The 20,367-nt window shown below is 48.7% G+C and overlaps 1 protein-coding gene across 2 annotated transcripts; it reads right to left on the reverse strand.

Annotated features, from left to right (window-relative positions):
• Positions 1 to 365: 365 nt before the first annotated feature.
• On the reverse strand, positions 366 to 20,141 carry CYTH4 (cytohesin 4). Of its 2 annotated transcripts, XM_076328725.1 has the most exons (13): positions 20,074 to 20,141; positions 14,084 to 14,166; positions 11,653 to 11,753; positions 11,330 to 11,396; positions 8,940 to 9,058; positions 8,476 to 8,556; positions 7,693 to 7,805; positions 6,979 to 7,127; positions 3,750 to 3,861; positions 3,240 to 3,316; positions 2,797 to 2,868; positions 1,799 to 1,953; positions 366 to 1,470 (listed from the first exon to the last, which is right to left on the reverse strand). In XM_076328725.1, the coding sequence occupies exons 1-13, from the start codon at positions 20,090 to 20,092 to the stop codon at positions 1,398 to 1,400; spliced, it is 1,221 nt and encodes a 406-aa protein (XP_076184840.1). In that variant the 5' UTR covers positions 20,093 to 20,141; the 3' UTR covers positions 366 to 1,397. The 2 variants fall into 2 exon arrangements, with proteins under 2 accessions (XP_076184840.1, XP_076184841.1); XM_076328726.1 differs by lacking the exons at positions 11,330 to 11,396; positions 11,653 to 11,753.
• Between the last annotated feature and the right edge of the window lie 226 nt (positions 20,142 to 20,367).

The following is a 20,367-nucleotide window of genomic DNA, read 5'->3' on the forward strand; positions in this document are numbered from 1 at the left end:
AGACAGCACCAGTGTTTACTAGAAGAGACCCGAAAGGTAACAGATGAAATAGCAATAGCTTATCACGTCCTTTAACCCTGCAGGTGTAATTGTCTCTAGCGAGTCTCTGGTATTTGCCTCTGTGCTGTTACCAGCTCACAGTGCTACAGCTCCCTGCATCTTTCCTCTTGTCCCATTAACTATTCCTCCCTCCCACGCTGCCCAACAGCTGCCTGCTTGTGCCGCGCGCTCAGCCTGCCTGCATTTTGGGTGCAGTGCAGAGCTGCGGTGGTGCTCAGGCTGCTTTGCTAGGCACAGGAACATGACACTCTATCTCACATCCTCTGCCTTTATCACTAAAACGATCATGTTACCCTGAGTTTTGGGCTTGTTTCAAGCACTTTTATTTCTTTCTTTACACAAGAGACAAAAAAACCCAGACTCCAGATGAAACCAATGTGTGAAGATGGGAATGCCTCTGTGTCTGTGTGTGTGTGGTGTGTATGCACCTCCAATTTTTCATGCCTTCTGGCTGCAGGCCTTTCAGATACAAAGCCCAGGCCTCTGGGGTGGTACAAGGAAGCAACCTTTGTTGGGGAGCCATCAGCCTGGAGGAGAGCTAGTGTTTGGGTTTCTTCCCTAGGGAGACCTGTAGTGGTCTCTGAGTCTCAAAACAGAGAGACAAAAGACCGAGAGCTGCTTCCCTGGTCCTACAGCCTCTCTGCGCTCAGTTACCCCTTATCTCCCCATCCAACATCTTCAACTTTCTAAAACCTATGACTCAGTTATAGAGCAGGGACTTACCAGGATTACAGCCCTCATGGCTATAGGAAGAGGTAAAGAGGGCTCTCTTCTGAACAGAGGGCTTCTTATCTTCCCTTGGCCTCTGGTTTCACAGTGAGGTCTTAAGTCAGCGGCCCCTTCTCCACAACCACTACACATCTGTTTGTGGAAGGGAAACCACTGGGGCTTTTCTGCACTGCAACTGACTGGAACATGCTTGGCTGCTCCGAGAGCATCTACATGGTTCCTCACAGAAAAATACCTAGGCCTGGTTTGATGGCGGAATGGACTGGAGACATTCTGGAGACATTCTTGTCTCCTCTCAGATCCTATCCTACATGCCTGGGGCTATATGGGAGAACCCAAAGGCCAGTTGCTGTTGAGCCTTTATGTTTGGACATGGGAAACGCCATGCCCACGGTTCTGACAGTCCTCAGTGGATTGCACCCTGCGCCTCTGCCTTCAGTTTGGAAAGGGAAGAAGCAGATCTGGCAAGTTGTCCTGTCAGTCATCTTCCTGCCAAGTGGGAGGCAGAGGGAACCAATGCTCCCAAATTTCTTCACTGGAAGAGCCCAGCATGTGAGGGAAGCTGTCCAACAACTACATCTTCCTGCTGCCAGTGACCAGGTCAGGGCTCAGTTTTTGCTGGCAATCTTTTTCTTACGGGCAGAGACCAGATCATAGAAAGGATCCTGTGTGATGCTGGTCCTGGAAATAAGAGGAAATGGGAGCAAAAGTAAGAGATTTAATGCTGGAAAGCAGCATAGGCAACCTAACTGAACTTGCACAGAGACACCACTCACCAAAATGTAGGGCTGGAGATCTGCAGACCTACAGCAGAGAATTTAGCTGTGGCTAGAGATTCTCCAGAAGGGACCTTGAAACTCTTTGAAGTCAAAAGGTACCACCATTGCTAGACTGCAAACATTTCTTTCCACTCCCTTTTTTAAGCTCTAGTAACCAAATGAACTGTGTGACCATTTGTCCCTGGGGCTGAACAAAGGCAAGCTCAGACCTCCAGTTCTGGTCTCCTCACCGGATTGCTTCAATCCACTCATCACGTTCTGCTGGTGTGGCTGCTGAGATCTTGTAGGACTGATGCTTGCCTTCAACCACCTTCCCATCCCCATCTGTTTTGCAGGCTTTGATCTTCTGCCCTTTGCAGTTGGGATTGAAGAGCTCAAAGCAGTTCTGTCAGAAAGGGAATAAAATGGAGCAGTAGGGGAGGACAGGATGGACCAAGAAGACTATGCTGCCTTCAACCATGGGTGACAGGCTCAGAGAGCTTCCAAAGGGGAGGAGAGCATTCTGTCTCTGAAATGCAACAGAGCTTTTCCTTCCCCACCCCAAGAATCCCCCTATGAGTTAGATCTCCAAGTCACCCCTCTTAGGTAAATACATCCCTCCTGGGAAGGACTGGACACTAAAACAGGCTTTATGGAGAGATGGAGCATCAACAGTTATCAGAAAACACCTTCTGGGATCTGTCACTCTGCTCCACTCATGAAGATCTCTCCCCCTTTTAAGTAGATGCAACATCCTCTCTTCTGCCTGCCACCACACAGATAGAAGGCACTTTTCCCAGAGTCATGACACATGAAAGAGTGGGTATCCACAAAAGATGCACAGACAAAGAGCATCACTTCCTGGGCAAGTTTCCTAACATCACAGCACTGCCTGGTCTACATGTGCTGTAAGTCATTATGGAGAGTCCTGGGGAGAGAAATTGAACCCACATCTCCAGGTGCAAAATGAGTAGGGAGTCAGCTGTGTGCACTCATCTCTGCACCCCTACACACACATGTGAAAACATTCAATACAGCCAGCCAAAGGACAGCTCTCCGTTCACACCAGATCTTCCCTGGTAAAATACAATCATGTTTAGATACCATCATGTTTAGATGGGGGGACAAGGCAGTTTGGAATGGCACCTTCCCTCTGAGAAGCATGGTAAGAGTAGGGTGTGTACACCCTCTCTTCCCTCTGACCACCTGAGAGCCTGTGTTGGCAGAGTACCAAGCAATGGAGACTTACTGGCTTTTTGGGATCATCCACCTTCTGGACTGATAGGTTCTCCAGCGGGATAATGCCCAGAGGCTCTTTGTCCTGAAGGCAAGGAAACATGAATGAACACCCAACATGCTCCCCACATCTATGCCACTATGCCTCTCTGATTTCCCAGACGTGTGCCTTTGTGGGGGTGACAAGGGCAGCGTATGCCTGGGGAGACCCCCCTCCATTTACACAATGGGGAGCTTAGTTAACAGGAGATCACAGCAATAGCTGCAGTGTCCAGCCTCTCTCCTCCTCAAGACCAGAGGCGAGGAAACAGCACAGGAGAGAAGGGAGGTCTGAGTTCAGTCTGGGAGCATAGGGTAGAAGGAAAGAGTTGCCCCCTACCCTCTGCTCCTCCCTGGCCCCTCAGAGGCTCATAACCACCCAGGACATGGTTTTCCGACCGGCAGTTAAGCCTTTACCGTGGTATATTCAAAGTAGTACAGGCAGTTATCAGTCAGAATGAACCAACGGCGTTTCCAGGTTTTCACACGTCCTCCTAAAGGCGGTGAGGTTCAAAAGCCATTAGTCACACATTTTTCTGTCCTTCCAGCCCCCCCGCCCTGCCGCAAGCTCCAGACATGCACACACAGGCATACCCTCCCAGCTCTCCCTGTAGACCAGCCCCAAGGAGGCAACCGTGGCGCTCACTGCTGATGTGATGCCGTATGGTGGACACCCACACACAGGGAGCTAATTTTGCTCTGATGGGGCTGGGAATGGGGAGGGGTGAGGGATATCTTTTTGAGTCCCTTTTTGAGCAGAGGGAGGAGGAGCAGGCGGCTGGTTTCAACAGCAGGTGTCAGCCTCACCCCACCGCAGCAGACGGGAGGGAAGAACTGCGGAGACGCTGGTGGGTTCCTGGGGGAGGTTTGTGATGGGAAGCAGGCAGGCGGGGAATTCAGAGGAGCTAGGGGTGTCCTCCCCCTTACCTAGTTTCAGGAGCCAGCCCTCACGGTTAGGGTTGAAGAAAGTATGCGTGAGGTCGTTCCCATCATCCTCTGGTATGGAGAATGGCTCGTTCTTTATGCTCTCAAACAGATTCTGCCCCAGAACGTTGGTGGGGGAAAGAGGGAGGGAAAGAGAAAGAAAGAAAGACAGATTACACAACTCTCCTAGGCCCATCTGGTTCATCACTCTGTTTCCACAGGGACAGGCGGGTAAGTGGGGAGGGGAGCGGGCAGTGAGCGCTGGGGGTACAATAGCCCTCAGTCTACACCTCACAGGGTCTCAAGGGGGATCACCAGCTCTTTCCTGCATCCTGTGTCAAAAAAAGAGACCCAATTTGGAAAGTCACAGGCACAAAAGTGTGCACCCATATCAAGACAGGTTGCAGTGACCAAACCCAGCATGTCACACGAGTGCCGCTGTGGATAGTACTAAGGCACTGCGGGGGGCACAACACGGCAGAGACTGTAGCCCCATTTAGGTCCTGGGTTGGTGGTGCCAAACACTCTGCTGAGAACATGTATGTAGAGACCAACACACACATCTGCATGACAACACGGAGGCACATTTCATAGAACCAAGGCTTTTGCACTGAGGGACACACAGTGTGACATTCATAACAGCAGAGTGACAGGGAGGCAGGTTACTAGCTTTCAAGGGATACAAGAATGTTGCTCACATCATTGGATTTGCCATCATTTATTACACAAATCCCAAGCCAAGAAAAAACCTGAAACTACAGGCTCCTGCAATTTCCCTCAAATTGCCTGAAAGAAATGACACTCTGGAGAAAAATCTAAAGCCTTTACCCTGAGGGGATGCTGCTCAGCAAACCCAGGTGTGGGATGTAGGCAGCCTCTTTGACACAAGACACAAGTTATTCGCCCCAGGTTGTTTGGGTGAAGCTAGACACATGTAGGCAGGCTGCCCACCTCTACCTTGCCTCATAGGGCACATCCCATGCCTGCTGAGACTTTGGGAAAATGGTAGCTCCAGCTTTGCTAATGGATACATCCCCTGTTTCTGTCTTCCCCGCTCTGCATCTTCATCCTCTGGGATCAGAGACACCATGGACCTGCTGAGAGCTTTACAGATGCTGGAAAAGGTGCTGGAAGAGACCTTGACACTCATTTGGGGCTTGTTGGTTCTACTCACTCAAAGATATATCCTGGTGTAAGACAGGTCAGGCACTGGTATCCTGACTGATATGAACACTGGAGTCAGCTGAGACATTTAGGTACGAACAAGGGAAAGGGATTCATAATCTGGGCCATGGTGACATTGTTTCACACACACAGAGACACACAAGAAACAGACAGTCCCCTTGGGGGCTAGGACTTTCAAAGCTGGACAAAAGACTCAGGTGCCCAGCTACCTCCCACAGAGGTGGGTGCCCCATTCACACAGCCTCATACCTACACGACACACAGACACCCGCAGCTCATGTCTTCCTCTCTCACAGTTACAGTATCTGTTCCTTTCTCACACGGACACACTTAAAAGCACAAACTTTCTTAAACCGATACTGCTATTCCCTGAATGTCTCTAGCCCCGTCTCTCTTGCTTCACGTTCTCACCAAAAAGCATGTGTGCAGCCCCTCTCCAAAGCAGTTTCCATGTTTTCCAGCTTTGCTTTTGTACATACTGCTCTCTTTCCTCGCTCAGCCCTTCCCCTTGTATGGCAGAAGGTCAGTAGGCCTCTATTACACTGAGATCTGTGGACCTTTGCTTCTCAATGGACGCCAAGCCAGAGAGAAAAGGGGAAACGTAACCCTCATTTTTAAAAAGGAAAAAAAGGAAGACCCGGGGAACTACAGGCCAGTCAGACTCACCTCTGTGCCTGGGAAGATCATGGAACAGATCCTCCTGGAAGCTATGCTAAGGCACATGGAGGACAAAGGAGGTGATTCGAGACAGCCAGCATGGCTTCACCAAGGGCAAGTCCTGCCTGACTAACCTAGTGGCCTTCTATGATGGAGTGACTACATCAGTGGACACGGGAAGGGCTACAGATGTCGTCTATCTGGACCTTTGTAAGGCCTTGGTCCCCCACAATATCCTTCTCTCTAAACTGGAGAGATATGGATTTGATGGGTGGACTGTCCGGTCGGTGAGGAATTGGTTAGATTGTCGCATCCAGAGGGTAGTGGTCAACGGCTCAATGTCCAGATGGAGATTGGTGACGAGTGGCATCCCGCAGGGGTCCGTATTGGAACCGGTACTGTTTAATATCTTCATCAATGACATAGACGGTGGGATGAAGTGCACCCTCAGCAAGTTTGCAGATGACACCAAGCTGAGTGGTGCAGTCGACACGCCAGAGGGACGGGATGCCATCCAGAGGGACAGGACGCCATCCAGAGGGACCTGGACAAGCTCGAGAAGTGGGCCTGTGTGAACCTCATGAGGTTTAACAAGGCCAAGTGCAAGGTCCTGCAGCTGGGTGGGGGCAACCCCCGGTATCAATACAGGCTGGGGGATGAAGGGATTGAGAGCAGCCCTGCCGAGAAGGACTTGGGGGTACTGCTGGATGAAAAGCTGGACATGAGCCAGCAATGTGCACTCACAGCCCAGAAGGCCAATCGTATCCTGGGCTGCATCAAAAGAAGCGTGGCCAGCAGGTCGAGGGAGGGGATTCTGCCCCTCTGCTCTGCTGAGACCCCACCTGGAGGACTGCGTCCAGCTCTGGAGCCCTCAGCATAAGAAAGACACGGGCCTGTTGGAGCGGGTCCAGAGGAAGGCCACGAAAATGATCAGGGGGCTGGAACACATCTCCTATGAAGAAAGGCTGAGAGAGTTGGGGTTGTTCAGCCTAGAGAAGAGAAGGCTTCAGGGAGACCTTATTGCAGCCTATCAGTACTTAAAGGGGGCTTATAAAAAAGATGGCGACAACCTTTTTAGCAGGGCCTGTTGCAACAGGACAAGGGGGAATGGCTTTAAACTAAAGGGGGGTAGATTTAGACTAGATATAAGGAAGAAATTTTTTACTCTGAGGGTGGCGAAACACTGGAGCAGGTTGCCCAGAGAGGTGGTGGCTGCCCCATCCCTGGAAACATTCAAGGTCAGGTTGGACGGGGCTCTGAGCAACCTGATCTAGTTGAAGATGTCCCTGCCCACGGCAGGGGGGTTGGACTAGATGACCTTTAGAGGTCCCTTCCAACCCAAACTATTCTGTGATTCTATGACTGATAAGAAAATGGGAGGTCTTCTTACCTTTAAGAGCTCTTCTGGCAGGTCCCCTCCATTGTCAATGCCTCTGTTGATGGATACAAACCTTTCAAAGGGGGGTTTGTCTTTCACATTGGGGTTGTGCAGGCTGGTGTTAAGCATGATGATAGAGAAGGAGAGTATATAACAGGTATCTGGCAAGGAGAAAGAAAACCAGGATGGGTGGCACTTGTCTTAGAAGGCAGATCAATCCATACCCTAACAGGTGGCTTGCTTTCCAGTCACTGAAGAACAGTGTCATCCTCTCAGCTGTAGGAGGAAAAGGGACATGTCCCCTCTGCTAGGAGAAAGAGGGACAGAGTTGATCTCCTATGATGGAGGTGATTCCATCCCCTCAGGGTAATGGGGCAAGTTGGGTAGATCTGGTCCGATAATGGCTCTGCCAGCAAGAAAGTTTCTACAGACCCATGTCTGTCAGTCCTACTCTTGCTGCGATGAGCTATACCTCATGTGGGGCTGGGAGCACTTCTCAAGTCTATTGCCCATGGGGATGGACTGAAGCACAGTAGCAAAAGGAGGACTGAAGACCCTCAGCCTATTGAAAAGCTTCCCAGGAACTGGGCTGCCTCCTTCAGCTTAAGAGGAAACATCTACACTTCCAAGTGATGCCCTCTGTGCTTTGTGAATGGAAAAGGAAGGTGCCTCTCTCTAGCAAACAGTGGAGCTCAGCTTTACAGGCCTTTTTCTCCCCATAACTACCTGTGGACTGGAATACTCCAGGGTTACACTTGCAGTACCAGTTGGCAAAGGCCTCCATCATCCGGTCAATCTTCTGTGCTTCCCCAGGCAGCCGGAAGCTCCATAGGAACTGTCTATCAGGAGCAGCATGACAGAGAGTTAGTCAGATTGGGTGCAAGGACATTTATCCCTTCCCTCAACCCATGGGACACCATGAAAATAAAAGAAGTCATCCCATCACACGGGGGAGACAACACAGTGCATGAAGCAAGAGTTCTGCTCCTCTCTCTAGAAATTGCCTGGGCTCATCAGCCTCAAACACCCTAAAAGCAGGAAGCAGAACTAAGCATCCTGGAAATCATGGCTCCTCTTCCCTAATGAGTGCCCTGCAAGGCAGCAGAGACCTCAGGAGAAAGAGTCCTGCCAGGAGGCTGGCCTATAAGAAAACAAGATGCCCTAAGACAGAGTCACTTTGTCACTGACATAACAGGCACTGTGGACAGACATGTTTCCTGGTGCAAAAAATAACTTGCCCCATCCCCCCAGCCATTGAAGCCACAGTGACCCACTTTGCTTTTCCCATCTTCTTTGCACATGGCCAATCCAGTCAAGGGGCCATGAAAGAGTTCCCCCAGGAAAAGGTGTTAACACCTCACAGAGCAACAGCCTTGGAGCCAACATATGCAGCAGGGCCTTGGGAAGCCCCATTTCAGCCCAGCAGGGCTTCACAACCTTCCTGGGTGCTAAGACCCAGTGGCTGAGCAGGCTCCTGCTCCATTCCCTGCGTCCTGCATGCTCACTCACCTCAGTGCCTGCACCAGGTTGAGGTTGGCAAACTGGTGACATGCCACAAAGGCTTGGAGGATCTGAATGTTTGTGGAGTCCCTGGGAGAGGACAGAGGGAAAAGGTCAGAAGAGAGCTTTGACCCTGCTCAGTTTGGATGCCCCTTGGTGTGACAACATGCACCCGGCTCCACCCCAGTCTCCACTTCCCCTCTGACCAACAAGAAGCCAAGATGCACACTCTTGTCTGGGAAGACTGACCCCATTACAGGCAGGAGGAAAGATAGCCCATACAGCCAGCCTTAGCCACACGCCAAAGCCCCCCCCCCCAGGCTGTACTGCCCACCCAGCCCACTGCAGTTTGAGGTATGTTCAGCCTTGGCACCTGATTGATGTCTGCCAGGAGTCATCTAAAATGGTGGTTGGGAGGGGCCAGGCAGGACAGGGCCTACAAAGGGCTTCCTCATCCTAGCTGGGTTGCTCACCTCCCACCCAGGTAATCCCCAATGGCTGTCTTGTTCAGGCCTTCACCCTTGTGGAGGAATTTGGCGATCTCCTGCAGGTCTGAGGACAATACCCGGTGCTCAATCAGGTACTGGATCCCCTGGGGGAGGAGAAGCAAGATAGTGAAGTAAGACAGCTCTGTGGGCTGATGAGAAAGCAGGACCCCAACACCCTGATATCAGCCTTCCTTGGCTTTGATGATGTTGCCTCCTGTTACTCCGCAGCCCCTTTATGGGAGACCACAGCCATGTTCCCACATTTATTCCATCCCTCTTCATCCACCATAGTGGGTCAGTCCCACTTCCATTTCATCCCTAGATTTGGGTAAATGTCTCACTGGGATGGAAACTCAAGCAAACAAAAAAGGGCAACGTAGGTTAAAAGACCAAAAAGGCAAAGTCAAAATAGTTCATTTTAACATTTTCAGTCAAAATATCTTAGTGATCTGTTTCTAAATGTCCTTTTTTCCAAATTAACTTAACACAAAGAAAAAAATGTTTGTTTAAAAGAAAACATAATAAAAAAATATTCTCAGACAAAAATATGGGCTTGAGACAACTTAGAATTATTTTTTCCTAAATTTTCTTCTATGCCACAGAACAAAGAAGTCTGCAATCTTTTCAGCTCCATCCTCCCCAGCCAGTAAGGATGGAATATGTTTTTTAAGGAATATAGAGGGTCTGAGTTGGGCTGTGCAAAGAGTCAACATCCTATTTTAGAGGGAATTTCATGATTTTCAAAGTCACAGAAAGTTGACGCTTTGTTCAGAGTCTTAACAATATCTAAAAACACTGCAACTCTCCAGACAACATTGCAATATTCTTCACAAAATACAATAAAGGAATGAAAATTGTTTTAGGTCCATCAAAATGTTCTACTTCAACAGAATCAATTCACTTTGCCTTGTAATATGTAAGAAACTATTTCTAAAATGCCCCAAAGAAAAAGCAGTTTCAAAGGAAGAAATTGAAACATTTGTGAGATTTTTCCACACTATTTTCCTTCCTTTTTCCCCAGATGGAATTTCGGTAGGATCAATTTAATTTTACAAAGCATTGTGGTAATAATGGGGCTTCATTTTCCAGAAGAAAATGTTTCTCCTAAAAGGTTTTGTTCAGCCAGATTCCTAACGCTTACCTCCTCTGAACTCAAAGTATCAGCATTGCATGGATGAAGTGTAACCTTAGCAAGGAGTGGCAAAGAAAGTTCCTTGCATCGTAGCACCTCTCAGCCTATGGCATGTAGCAAAAGGGAAGCAATAAACAGAGATCTGCATAATATAAGCAGATCGTATAATATTTTGACTAGGCTGATCAGCATTGAACTAATGAAGTTAAACTGGTTTGGGGCCAGAAGTAGTTCAGGTATTTCTGCACAACATGGCACAGTGCCACAGAGAGAGATGCCTCTGGGGCCTCAAACCAAGGTCAGACAGAAAGACAAAATGAAACGTGCTCTCACGTAGGCTGTAAGTACTGATATCACTGCTCTGAGACAGCTCCCACTGGCAGAGGGATGTCCAGGGGACTGGCAAGCACTCCAGCTGTGGTGTGGACACTGGGCAAGGCATCTTGAGGGTCTCAGCAGGGCAGAGGAGAAGGCATGAAAAGTTGTCACTCAGACCAGCAGCCACCCAAGATGTGGGGGTTAGCTGATGATGAGCAATCGTTCAATCGCAGCTTGTGGTTTTCCTTACAGAGCTCAAAAAAATGGTCCACCAGTGAGGAGGAAGGAAGAGGAAACTGTCTTTCTCACATCTTCTCTACTTAATCATGATGATTTTAGAGCTTTCTGCAGAGGGCTGAAGGCTATGGAGTCTGGACCCCACTGGTCAGAGTCCCAGAAAGTGGAAAACCTGGATTCACTCCACAGTCCAACCTGTACTACCAAAACCAAAACTACTTCCAAAATGACAGAGGCAGCTTGTCCTCTTCTGTTCTGAATGAGCCAAGAAACCTGACACACTTTCAAAACTTCTCACATTCTTCTTACTTCATCCTCCTCTATCACACTGTGGCCAATTCTTAGCCTCTCACAGGCAAGAACAGCTGGGCTGAAAGAGATTTGGCTTTCTTGACACATTGGCAGTGTTAAACCATCCTCCCTTTATTTCTCTTAGTTTTGGGTTGCATCTGATGGGATGGCCTATAGGCACATGATGGGGGGAGGCAACACAGCTTGATCATATCCGAAGACTTTATTCAGGGACAGGATGGAGGGTACTACTAACTGGAGCCTTAGTGATGTAGGAAACCAGCCCCACAGTCCCATGCCGTAGTTTCTTTGACATGGGTGGCTGCAAGTGGACCAGTAGCCAACAGAAACTCTTCCTCCCAGCTTTCTCCTCACAGGTGGAATGAGCAAATCCTACCTTTGCAGGGTCCATGTTGAATTTCTTCCGGCCCAGGGACAGAAGTTTATCCCTCTGCGATAGTTTGCTGCAAACACAAAGAAGGCGGCAAGTGAAACTTAGAATAAAGGGCCATGTTTCAATTCACTCACAAGGTAACTCGGATATCTCAAGGACAGGTGTCTGACTATCCAGGAATAAAGAGAAAACTCAGAGGACAGAATGGAATTCCTGGCCTCATTTCCCTGTCCTTGTTGTGATCCAAATCCCATCGTTGTTTTTGTTTTCTCAACATCAAGAGAGAGACTTTGTAAACAAAGGAATACCCATCTTGTCCCACTTGCCTGGTCTGCTCCCCAGGATTATTGTCTGCCTCTTGCCTCTCCTCTGCATTTTGGAAGCACTCAATCTCTGCAAACACTTCAGCAATCTCTTCCTTCAGCTTCTGCAAAAGAAATATCAGGAGGATGAAGGTGATGGAGGGAAAACTAGCAGACACATACAGAGCATGTCCTACTTCTTCCCTCAATCATAGGAAAAGGACAGGTCAGATGTCATGACCAGCCAAGGATGTCTATGAAATGGGCACTGCTTTGGCGTGACCCTACTGGATTCCAGATGAAATGGGAGAGAGGGGCAGAAGGATGTTCTTATGTCTGTTGTCAATCAAGGCTGGAAAATCAAGCTTAGCCAGTGTGGAGAGTGTCAGAGAACTCACCCCAGTGCTGATTTCAGTTCCTCAAACAATGTCAGATGTGAGAGTCCTTCCATTGTGCCCATTTCCTTCTAGCTTTTACTTTGCATAGCCCTGCTACACATCCAGGAAAGGGGAAGTGGAACCAGTAACTGTGAGGTCAATATGAACCTGAAGTGGCACACTGTGAAACACAGAGTTTTTAAAGTACCTATCATTCAGATACCATTGAGCAGATACCTGTCTTTAGGCGGAGAAAGAAGAGAGGAGCAGTAAGAGTAATCACTGCCAAATTTAAAAAAAATCAATTGTAGAATTCAGTTTCCTTTAGGCCCATGACAGACCATGGTCTTCTTGGCTGGATATTCTGTGTTACAAAGGAAATGAAGATGTCTATATCTCCTTGCTTCCATCCTGCAGTTATGGTCCTCCTCAGAGCTAGAGTGCATCACAGCTCTTTTCCAGGAATCACCCAAATTCTTCCCCATGCAAACCAGAATAGGCAGGGGAAGAAGGGTTGTTTTATGACAGACCTTGCCTCAACAAGAAGTGAGGATGTGGCCGCAGTATGCAGCCAGATAGAGAAACTGAAATTCTCCAATATCCCATAATTTAAAAGAGTTTCTGGATTTCAGTTTTGCTCTAGCCTTCATTCTGTTGTGCTTCACCAGCCTCCAGAGCTGGGAGTGTTCCTTACTAAGCTTTAGGTATTGCACAAATGTAACAAAGCCGTGATCTTAGTTCCTGAATTTCAAATGATTATCAGTTTTGTTATTTTATTCACCGCTGTCTTTTGGCAGTGTAACTGGCAAGTCTAGACCCATCCTCTCCCCTCCTTCCTCTCCCCCCACCAGACACCCCCTGAAGTCTTTGTGTTAAAGGGTATTGCTAGATACTTTCTGAAGAAATCCACCTGGGAAAATGTCTCCAGTTCTAGGTACTCTTTCACCTAAACTCATCCTGCTCCATTGGACAATGCATACCCCATTGGTTAATGGCTTTGGGATTTAGAATACGGGTCTGTATAGTCTAGCAGCTTTTCTCTGTCCATAGTGGGTAAAAAATGTAGTATTCCTATTCAAGTATCCTGCCTCCTACAGTGCCCATTGCCTATTCTGAAAATTGAAGAGATAAGAACCACACACAAGCAAACCACATTCACATACATTCATAGCCTGTTTTGCAAGAAGGGACAAGACCTTCACCATTCTGATTTGCAGCAGAGATGGTGAGTGTGGAAGTCTGAGAAGTAATAGGTAGTTTGGCTTAATCCTTTACGCAAGGAAATATTGCACCTATTCCCCAGGCATCTGGACATCTTCATGTTGGGGGAAAACCAGTGCAAGTCCAATGATTCAGTGCAATAAGCTCTCTCAAAAGGGAGACCACAGTCCATGGTGGTGGAGGCAGAACAGAATAGAAAGTGTATGGCACCATGCATGATTGTGATGCGATACTACTGACTGATTTTGAATCTGTCATTTTCAGACATTTTAGGAGTCAGTGGAGAAATGTTTGGGTCTACTAAAAGAAAAGAAGAAAAGCAAATTCAACCACGGAAACTTGTGTGGAAGGTCCTGCCATCACACTTCTCTAAAGAGACAGGAACCTTCATGGAGGACTTCTTAGAGGTCCACAAACCAAACAAAAGTTTGATAAACACAGGGGGATGCAACAGGTAACTAGGACTGATATGTCATTAGCAGGTAATCAGTAATTAAAATAATCATAAATGCTGAGCCAGATCCCTGCCAGTATGACTTAGTAAAGTCATACTCATTTTCTTAATCCTAAATATGCAATCCCAGCTCATCCCTGCTAATGATCTGACCAGCCTTTCTCAAATATCTCATTAGGGTAGTTGATGACTCCTGCAGTAGAGAGTACCACACGTTGGATGTACACTGATGGCAAATATGACAGGGCAGCCTGAAGTTCAGGATTCAACCTGGATCATACCAGAGCAAATGTCTCCTGTGTAGGAGCACTTCTGCATGGCCTGGACTGTTATGTGGAGACATTCCTTGGTGAAGACAGTTTTGAGAAGGCTAGGCAGACAGGATGAACAGGATGGTCCTTACCTTAATGTCCTCCAAAAGCTCCTTTCTGTGCTGCTTGATTGTCTCTATTTCAGCCTCTTCAGCCTCACTCAAGTCAGTTGACCCTGGAAGAACAAAGATGCCTGTGAGAATAGTACTGGGCCAACATATCACAAGAAAAGCTGCCTCAACCTCTCAGCGCCTATCCTCTCCTAGGGTCATGCCACAGCAACTCTGATTTCTGTGTTTCAGCATCTATGTTCCCTGCTGTTGCAGCCACTGCACCTCAGCTTTGCCCTGCAAATGGTTCTCAGTCCAGAGCAAGCAGCACAGACCCATATACCCTTCCTAGCAGCCAGCCGCTGTGCTGGTAGCCCTCTGATCTAACCCTGCAGCAACCCACCCTGCCTACTCAACCGATTTTACTCACCGCAAGCACAATGAAGAGGTCTTACCAAATGCTCTTTGGTGGTTTTTATGTAGTCATCTTTATGTACTGAAAAGCTGTGACCTAAATACTTCATCTACATCTAAACCTTTCATGAAAAGCCACTGGCTTCATGGATTGATCCACCACAGCTAGAATCAGAAATGGCTTAAGAGAGAGAATTGAGGTTTTTCAAGACTGAGGGCAGGATCTGGGGGGATGAAAGCCTTGCTGAAGAAGGAGCATCTGTGGGAGGCTGTTGTTCTGTGGACTACAGACAATGCAGAAATACGAGTAGGCTTCCTTGTAATGTACAGGAAGTTAAACAGATACCAGCAAAGCCAAGGCAACCACAAAATGATTCATGAAAGACATAGAAGAATTGGGGTGACAGCACTGCTGCTAAATATAATCTAGGTGAAGCACAGCCTCTTCAGCAAGGAGAAAGAGGAGGCTGCAGCCCTAGAGAGGCAAAGCAGATGGTGATCCCTAGGGAAAAAACAGGGGGCTCACACAAGGCTGAGAGCACTGGAGCTCCTGGGAGGTCACTGCAGAACTTGCAGACAGCGTCCTTGCTGCACCTAAACCCTGCGAGACAAAGCTTCCCCAGGAAGGCAGGTCAGGTTTCTGGATGCCCTGCTCCACTGTTTCATAAGCCAAAATCCCCCGGGCCTCCCGTCTTCCTGGAAAAAGGAGAAGTGGCGCCAGCTGCCTTGGAAAGTCTCTTAGTGTGGATCTCACATGCAAAATAACTGCTATAAATATGAGTGGGGAAAAAAGGGGAAGGAACCAGCCAAGACAGACAGAAGGAAAAGGGGACAAGGGCAGTCATCTCAGAGCCCATATGCTTCTTTCCTGTCATGGCCACAACAGCTCAGAGAGACCTGCCTTCCCCAATCCTAATCTTTCCCCCATCCTCCCAGCTGGTTGGGTTTCCATGTGCTAAGTCTGTCCTATTACTTTTCTCAGGCTGCAGCCTCCCTCCCGTCACTCCTCCCGCTGTTTTCAAGCATTGCATTCCCTGGGGAGAGGCTGCTGAGCCTCTGGGAGGAAAGCACTGGGCAAGGAGCCAGCATGAAGCCAGGGCTGGGAAAGACTCATGTCCCCTCCCAGCTCTGCAAGCAGCCTTCAGTGAAGAGCTGAAAGAAGCTGACTGATTGCTGAAGCCGGTCAGGAGGGGAGGAAAACCTGTGGCATCCAGCAGCTCACAACAGCCAAATCTGTATGTGAGGGGAAAACAAACAAACAGGCAAGCAAGCAAGCAAACAAACAAAAAACAAACAAATAAAAAGAAACAACAAAAAACCCCAAGCAGTGGCTTTGCTGCTTGTTAGACAGGTTGCTGACTTCCCCTTGAATGTCAGCCCTGCGCCTGTGAGCTGTGCCTGGGTCTTTCAGCTTACTTTATGTCTCCTGCCGTTCTGGCATCTGCAGGAGATAAGGCCAGCCTCTTGGTGTCCCCAGCTTTATCTGTCTCACCCCTACAGGGGCTGGTAATTGTGGAATCACTGGGGTGATTCCCTGACAAATTACCACTAAGACCCTTTGTCCTGTATTTCTTTCCACAAAAGCACCGTAGCAGGACATACCTGAGGAACCTCCCCTTCCCCCACCCCATCAGCAAAGTCTGTGGTGTGGCTGGTTGCTTTGCTTCAGTTATTCTTTGCCTACTGAAGCAGCCTAAAGCATTTCAAAGAGACGTGAGGCTCCCAGAGGACACCATCTCACCCACTTGACCCCCACCGAGACTGTAAATAACTCAGTCCCCCTTCCCCCTGAACATCTGAAAACCCCAACTCCCAAGTGATTTACCTGTCTAGTTTGTCAGAATGAGAAAATTGTGGGAAGGACTGTGTGTGTGGGGAGGGCAGGGGAGAAAAAGCATATGAGTCGCGGAGAAGGGGAGGGAATCAAAGGATAAAAAAACAGGAAAGGGTGACATAGTGAGGAAAAAAAAATGGATGGATCAAACTTTCGGAGCAATTTAGATTGAGCTGCAGAGAAGGTCCTTGTAAGGTTTCCTAAGTTTCCTAAAAAGCTTAAGTCCCTGATTGCCTTGGAAAATAATTCTGAGGTCAGTGCCTGCATGTTACTCTGCTTCCCTAACAGAAGGCCTAATGCTCTGCTCAAGGCTGTTTTGAGGCTGTTCGTCAATGTTATTGCACACATTGGGGTCTACAGTTAGGGGAAGTGAACACAAAAGGCTTGTTTGGGGAACCATCCACAGAAAGGCAGCGAAGGCAGCAGAGGCAGCTGGGCAAGCAGCAGATGAGATAATGAGAGCAGGCTGCTTTGCCTTTCCTTCCCTCTCCATGTTGAGAATGAGCCAAGCCAGCAGGAGAGGGACACTCTGAGTGAAGCACCGCCTGGCTCGCTCCAGATGCTTGCAATGGCAGAAGGAATTCATCCCTGCACCGGGGGACTGAGGAACGGCTTCAACCTCATCAAAGTCCTCAGTACCACCAAGTTCCACTTCCCTCTAGGGTTAAGACAGGACACAGATGAAGCATAGCCCTGGTCAGGGTTCTCTGCACAGGGGGAAATTTCACCCCGATGAAGAACACCCCATGAAAACACCCGCAGGTTTCAGGGGGATGCTGTCAGCCAAACCAATGCTGAAGTCTTCCAATTCAGACACAAGACAAAAAACTGGAGAGCATTATCTCCAGAGAAGACATGGTTGCTGCTTGGAATTTATTTTCAGAGAGCAAACGTTGAAAGGAAAGCACATCAGCATCCATTTGTGAGGCTTACACCTGCTCTTGAGGTTGTTTTCCCGCTCTCAGGGTAGACCCAGATAGACAGACCTGCCAGTTCTTCATTAATTGCCCAGGCTTGTATTTTTAGTGCTGTCACTCAAAACAGAACACAGACTTAAATTCCAGTTGTGGTGACTTATGCCCTCAGCCTCCCCATCTGGAGGGCAGGTCAGAGTTACCCAAAAGTCTGGGTACTCATGTGGCCAGCAAAGAGTACTGTGTTTGCTGGTCTCACTTCCCATTGCAAAGGGCTGTGCAGAGCCGTTCAGGTGCTAAGCAAGGCTTTCAATCCCAAGCAAAAGTATATGAAGATAGCTTTTGGAGCACAGAGATAAGTGGGAAGCGACTACCCAGGAGAGCTGGAAGGATGGACTGCAGAAACAGCAGGGGAAGGTTATGAAGAATGACTGCATCTGTAGCACTGTTACAGACCATCCATGTGCTACCCACCCACAGTGTAACAGCAGAGGTTCAGCTGGCCCGTTTGCAAGGCAATGTAGGGCTCTGAGTGTGGCTGCTAAAGGGTTTGGGCACCTCCACCCACGGCAACACACAAGCAGAGCAGCCTGATGGGCACCTTCTGCCTGGATGAGGCTGTCTCGTGGAATAATTTCACCTGAAATTCCTTTTCTTTTTTGATATGGCTGCTGTGTCATCTCCAGCATAGACCACCATCTCCCCAGCCAGGTACCAGGTAGATAATAGGAAGCCTTCCAGCTCCTCAGTTCCTTCCAGCCCAATTTGTCTCCCTCCTGCAGCCACTCCACAGTTCTCTTCCAGCTTGTGTCAGAAGAAATTCAACATGGAACTCACACAGGTTTAATTTGCACATTCCAGCTATGGGGGAAAAGGTGTGAAGAAGAATTTATGTTGTCTCCTGGTCCCCTTATCCCACATGATAACTTACTGCGATCAGGGTAGCTTCCAGCCACTTTTCCCTATGGCTCTGACCCCACACATTCTAGCACATGATACCACGGTACCAGTCTGCTCTCCCATGTTTCACACACCCAGCTCAAGGATTTGGGATACTGGCTCTGTGGCCTCACCCAGACAGTCACTAGAAGGTCCCGAAGGAAGCTGGAAGAGGACATCCACTGCAGGGAGAGCAGCCTCCCCACAGACATAGGTCTCATCTGCACACAGCTGGGGCAGACAGGTACCTAACAGGACCATTGCGTCTCCAGGTAGGAGTGACTCCAGGAAGAGGTGTATGTGCACCTCTGACCTTCAGGAAAATCATGCCACAACTGAGCAACTTCAAACACATCCAGAGATCTAAAGCTCACTGGAAAACTGTATCTGGCAGCAGCCTTGGCTCCCAAAGTAGAGCAGCATCAAACCCCCTTTCCCACCCAGCTGTGAAGTGACAAGCTGGGACTGAGCAAAGACATCCGTCAGAACTAGCACATCTCTTCAGGCATTGCCTGTCTCCAGGCTCTGCCTCTAGCCAGAGCTGAGCAAAACTGCATTGTCCCTGAGCAGGATCTCATTGTGCTATTGCAGTGTGTAACTTTTAAGACATAATTAACTCAGTAACACATATCTTGAGTGAATGACTGTCAGACCATCAGTTCTGAAAGCCTCAGTTTCTGTAGAAAGCACACCCCAAAATAAGTAGCAAAACATGAGGTACCCCCCCTCCTTCTGCCCAGCTTGTTTTGAAGAAGCTTTGTCCATAGTTGCTTTCAGGTGGTGAGGGCTGGGTGATCTGAAGAGACTCACCTTCACCAACATTCATAGCCAGATGCTGGAAAGAGCTCAGCTCCCATAGGTCCCACCAATTTCCCTGACAAGCAAGCTGGTATGCGGTTTGAGCATGCCCTTTCCTTGGCTACCCACCTAGGAGCTAAAAAGTGCAGAACAGTTGTTGAAGCTGGGAACTGCTTTTTCCCTTCGCTTTGTGCTCTATATCCTATACACAAAAGCCTGTGAGGACAGAGAGTCAGACACAGCAGGGCCATTGCAAGACGATCGCTTTTCTTCCTGGCCCTTGTTCAGCCTATTCCCGTTCAGCTCTCCCTATCTGCTGCCTTTGCACAGACACACAACTCAGAGCTTCCTCAGCCAGAGGCTAGAAATGTTTAGTCTGGCAGTATGCCTTTCCCTGCTGCATCCAACCACTTTACCCACCACCTGCCAAAGTAGGAAATAAAACCTGAGATCTCTCTCAGTTCCTCAGATGTGACTTATCTCCCCCCACCCACATCTGCCTTTTGAGATTATTTCAGGACCAGGCAGGCCCACCTGCAGGTCACTTGGACTTGGTAGAACCCTAATACAGTCATTTACCTTTAATGTGGACATAAGCAAGAGAGGCCCCAGTACCAAAAGCCTTGCAAGCATGTTGCACTGGGATGCCCAACTGCATGAGAGGCTCTGCAAAGGCAAACCAGCTCCTGGGGCCTGTAGGGAAACACCACTGAGGAGCTTGCAAGCCATGCCAGAGTTGCATGAAGAGAAGCCAAAGCTTGTAAGTGCTCATCCCAAGTGTCATATATTCCCTTGATACCCCTGAGTCAGTTTCCAGCTCAGCTCAGGATCACCAGCACAAGGGATCACAGCAGTAGACGGTCTCAGCACGGAGGCCATTTAAATCAGTGGGAAAATTTCTCCCGATGTGAAAGGAGTTTGCTTACAGGAGAGCAAGTAAAAAGAAAACCATGCCTAATGCTGAAGGCTGACAAGCAATTAACTGCACCGCCAGGGATCTTCCACCATCTCATTCCTCCAGCCACCAGCTGCAGCATCCCCTCTAGCTGCTGGGATTTCATGGTGTGATCTGCCCTGTCAAACTGAGCGCACAGCCCTCACAGAAAACAAGGCAAAAGGTGGTCAAGGCTTACCAGCAGGACAGAAGTCCATCCTGAAGAGTGCAATATATTTTCAAAAAAAGTGTTGTTCCTCTTTGCTTTCTGCTTGTTCAGATGCTTCACAGAACTGAAACAACTTGGAGCCAGTGACCAAGATTGTAGCAGCATTAGGGGGGCGGGTTGCCCTGTGACTCCGCCCTTCCTATCCTCGTCCCTCCGACCACATCTCATGAGCTTGCATCAGTGAGCTTGCATCGCTGCATGTGCATACTGCTACGAGCTAACAAGGGCTCCTTGGCTACTTCTGAAATGCAAATCCACAAATGC

The sequence above is a fragment of the Aptenodytes patagonicus genome, chromosome 1 (assembly GCF_965638725.1).
Source record: "Aptenodytes patagonicus chromosome 1, bAptPat1.pri.cur, whole genome shotgun sequence".
NCBI lineage: Eukaryota > Metazoa > Chordata > Aves > Sphenisciformes > Spheniscidae > Aptenodytes > Aptenodytes patagonicus.

What these genes read in the sequence shown, in the direction of transcription:
- CYTH4 (XM_076328725.1), bottom strand. An exon ending in AGCTTTTGGAGGACATTAAG is followed by an intron (nt 11,754 to 14,083) that starts GTAAGGACCATC and finishes TTTCTTTTGCAG; the next exon opens with AAGCTGAAGGAAGAGATTGC. An exon ending in AATCCTGGGGAGCAGACCAG is followed by an intron (nt 11,397 to 11,652) that starts GCAAGTGGGACA and finishes TTGTGTTTGCAG; the next exon opens with CAAACTATCGCAGAGGGATA.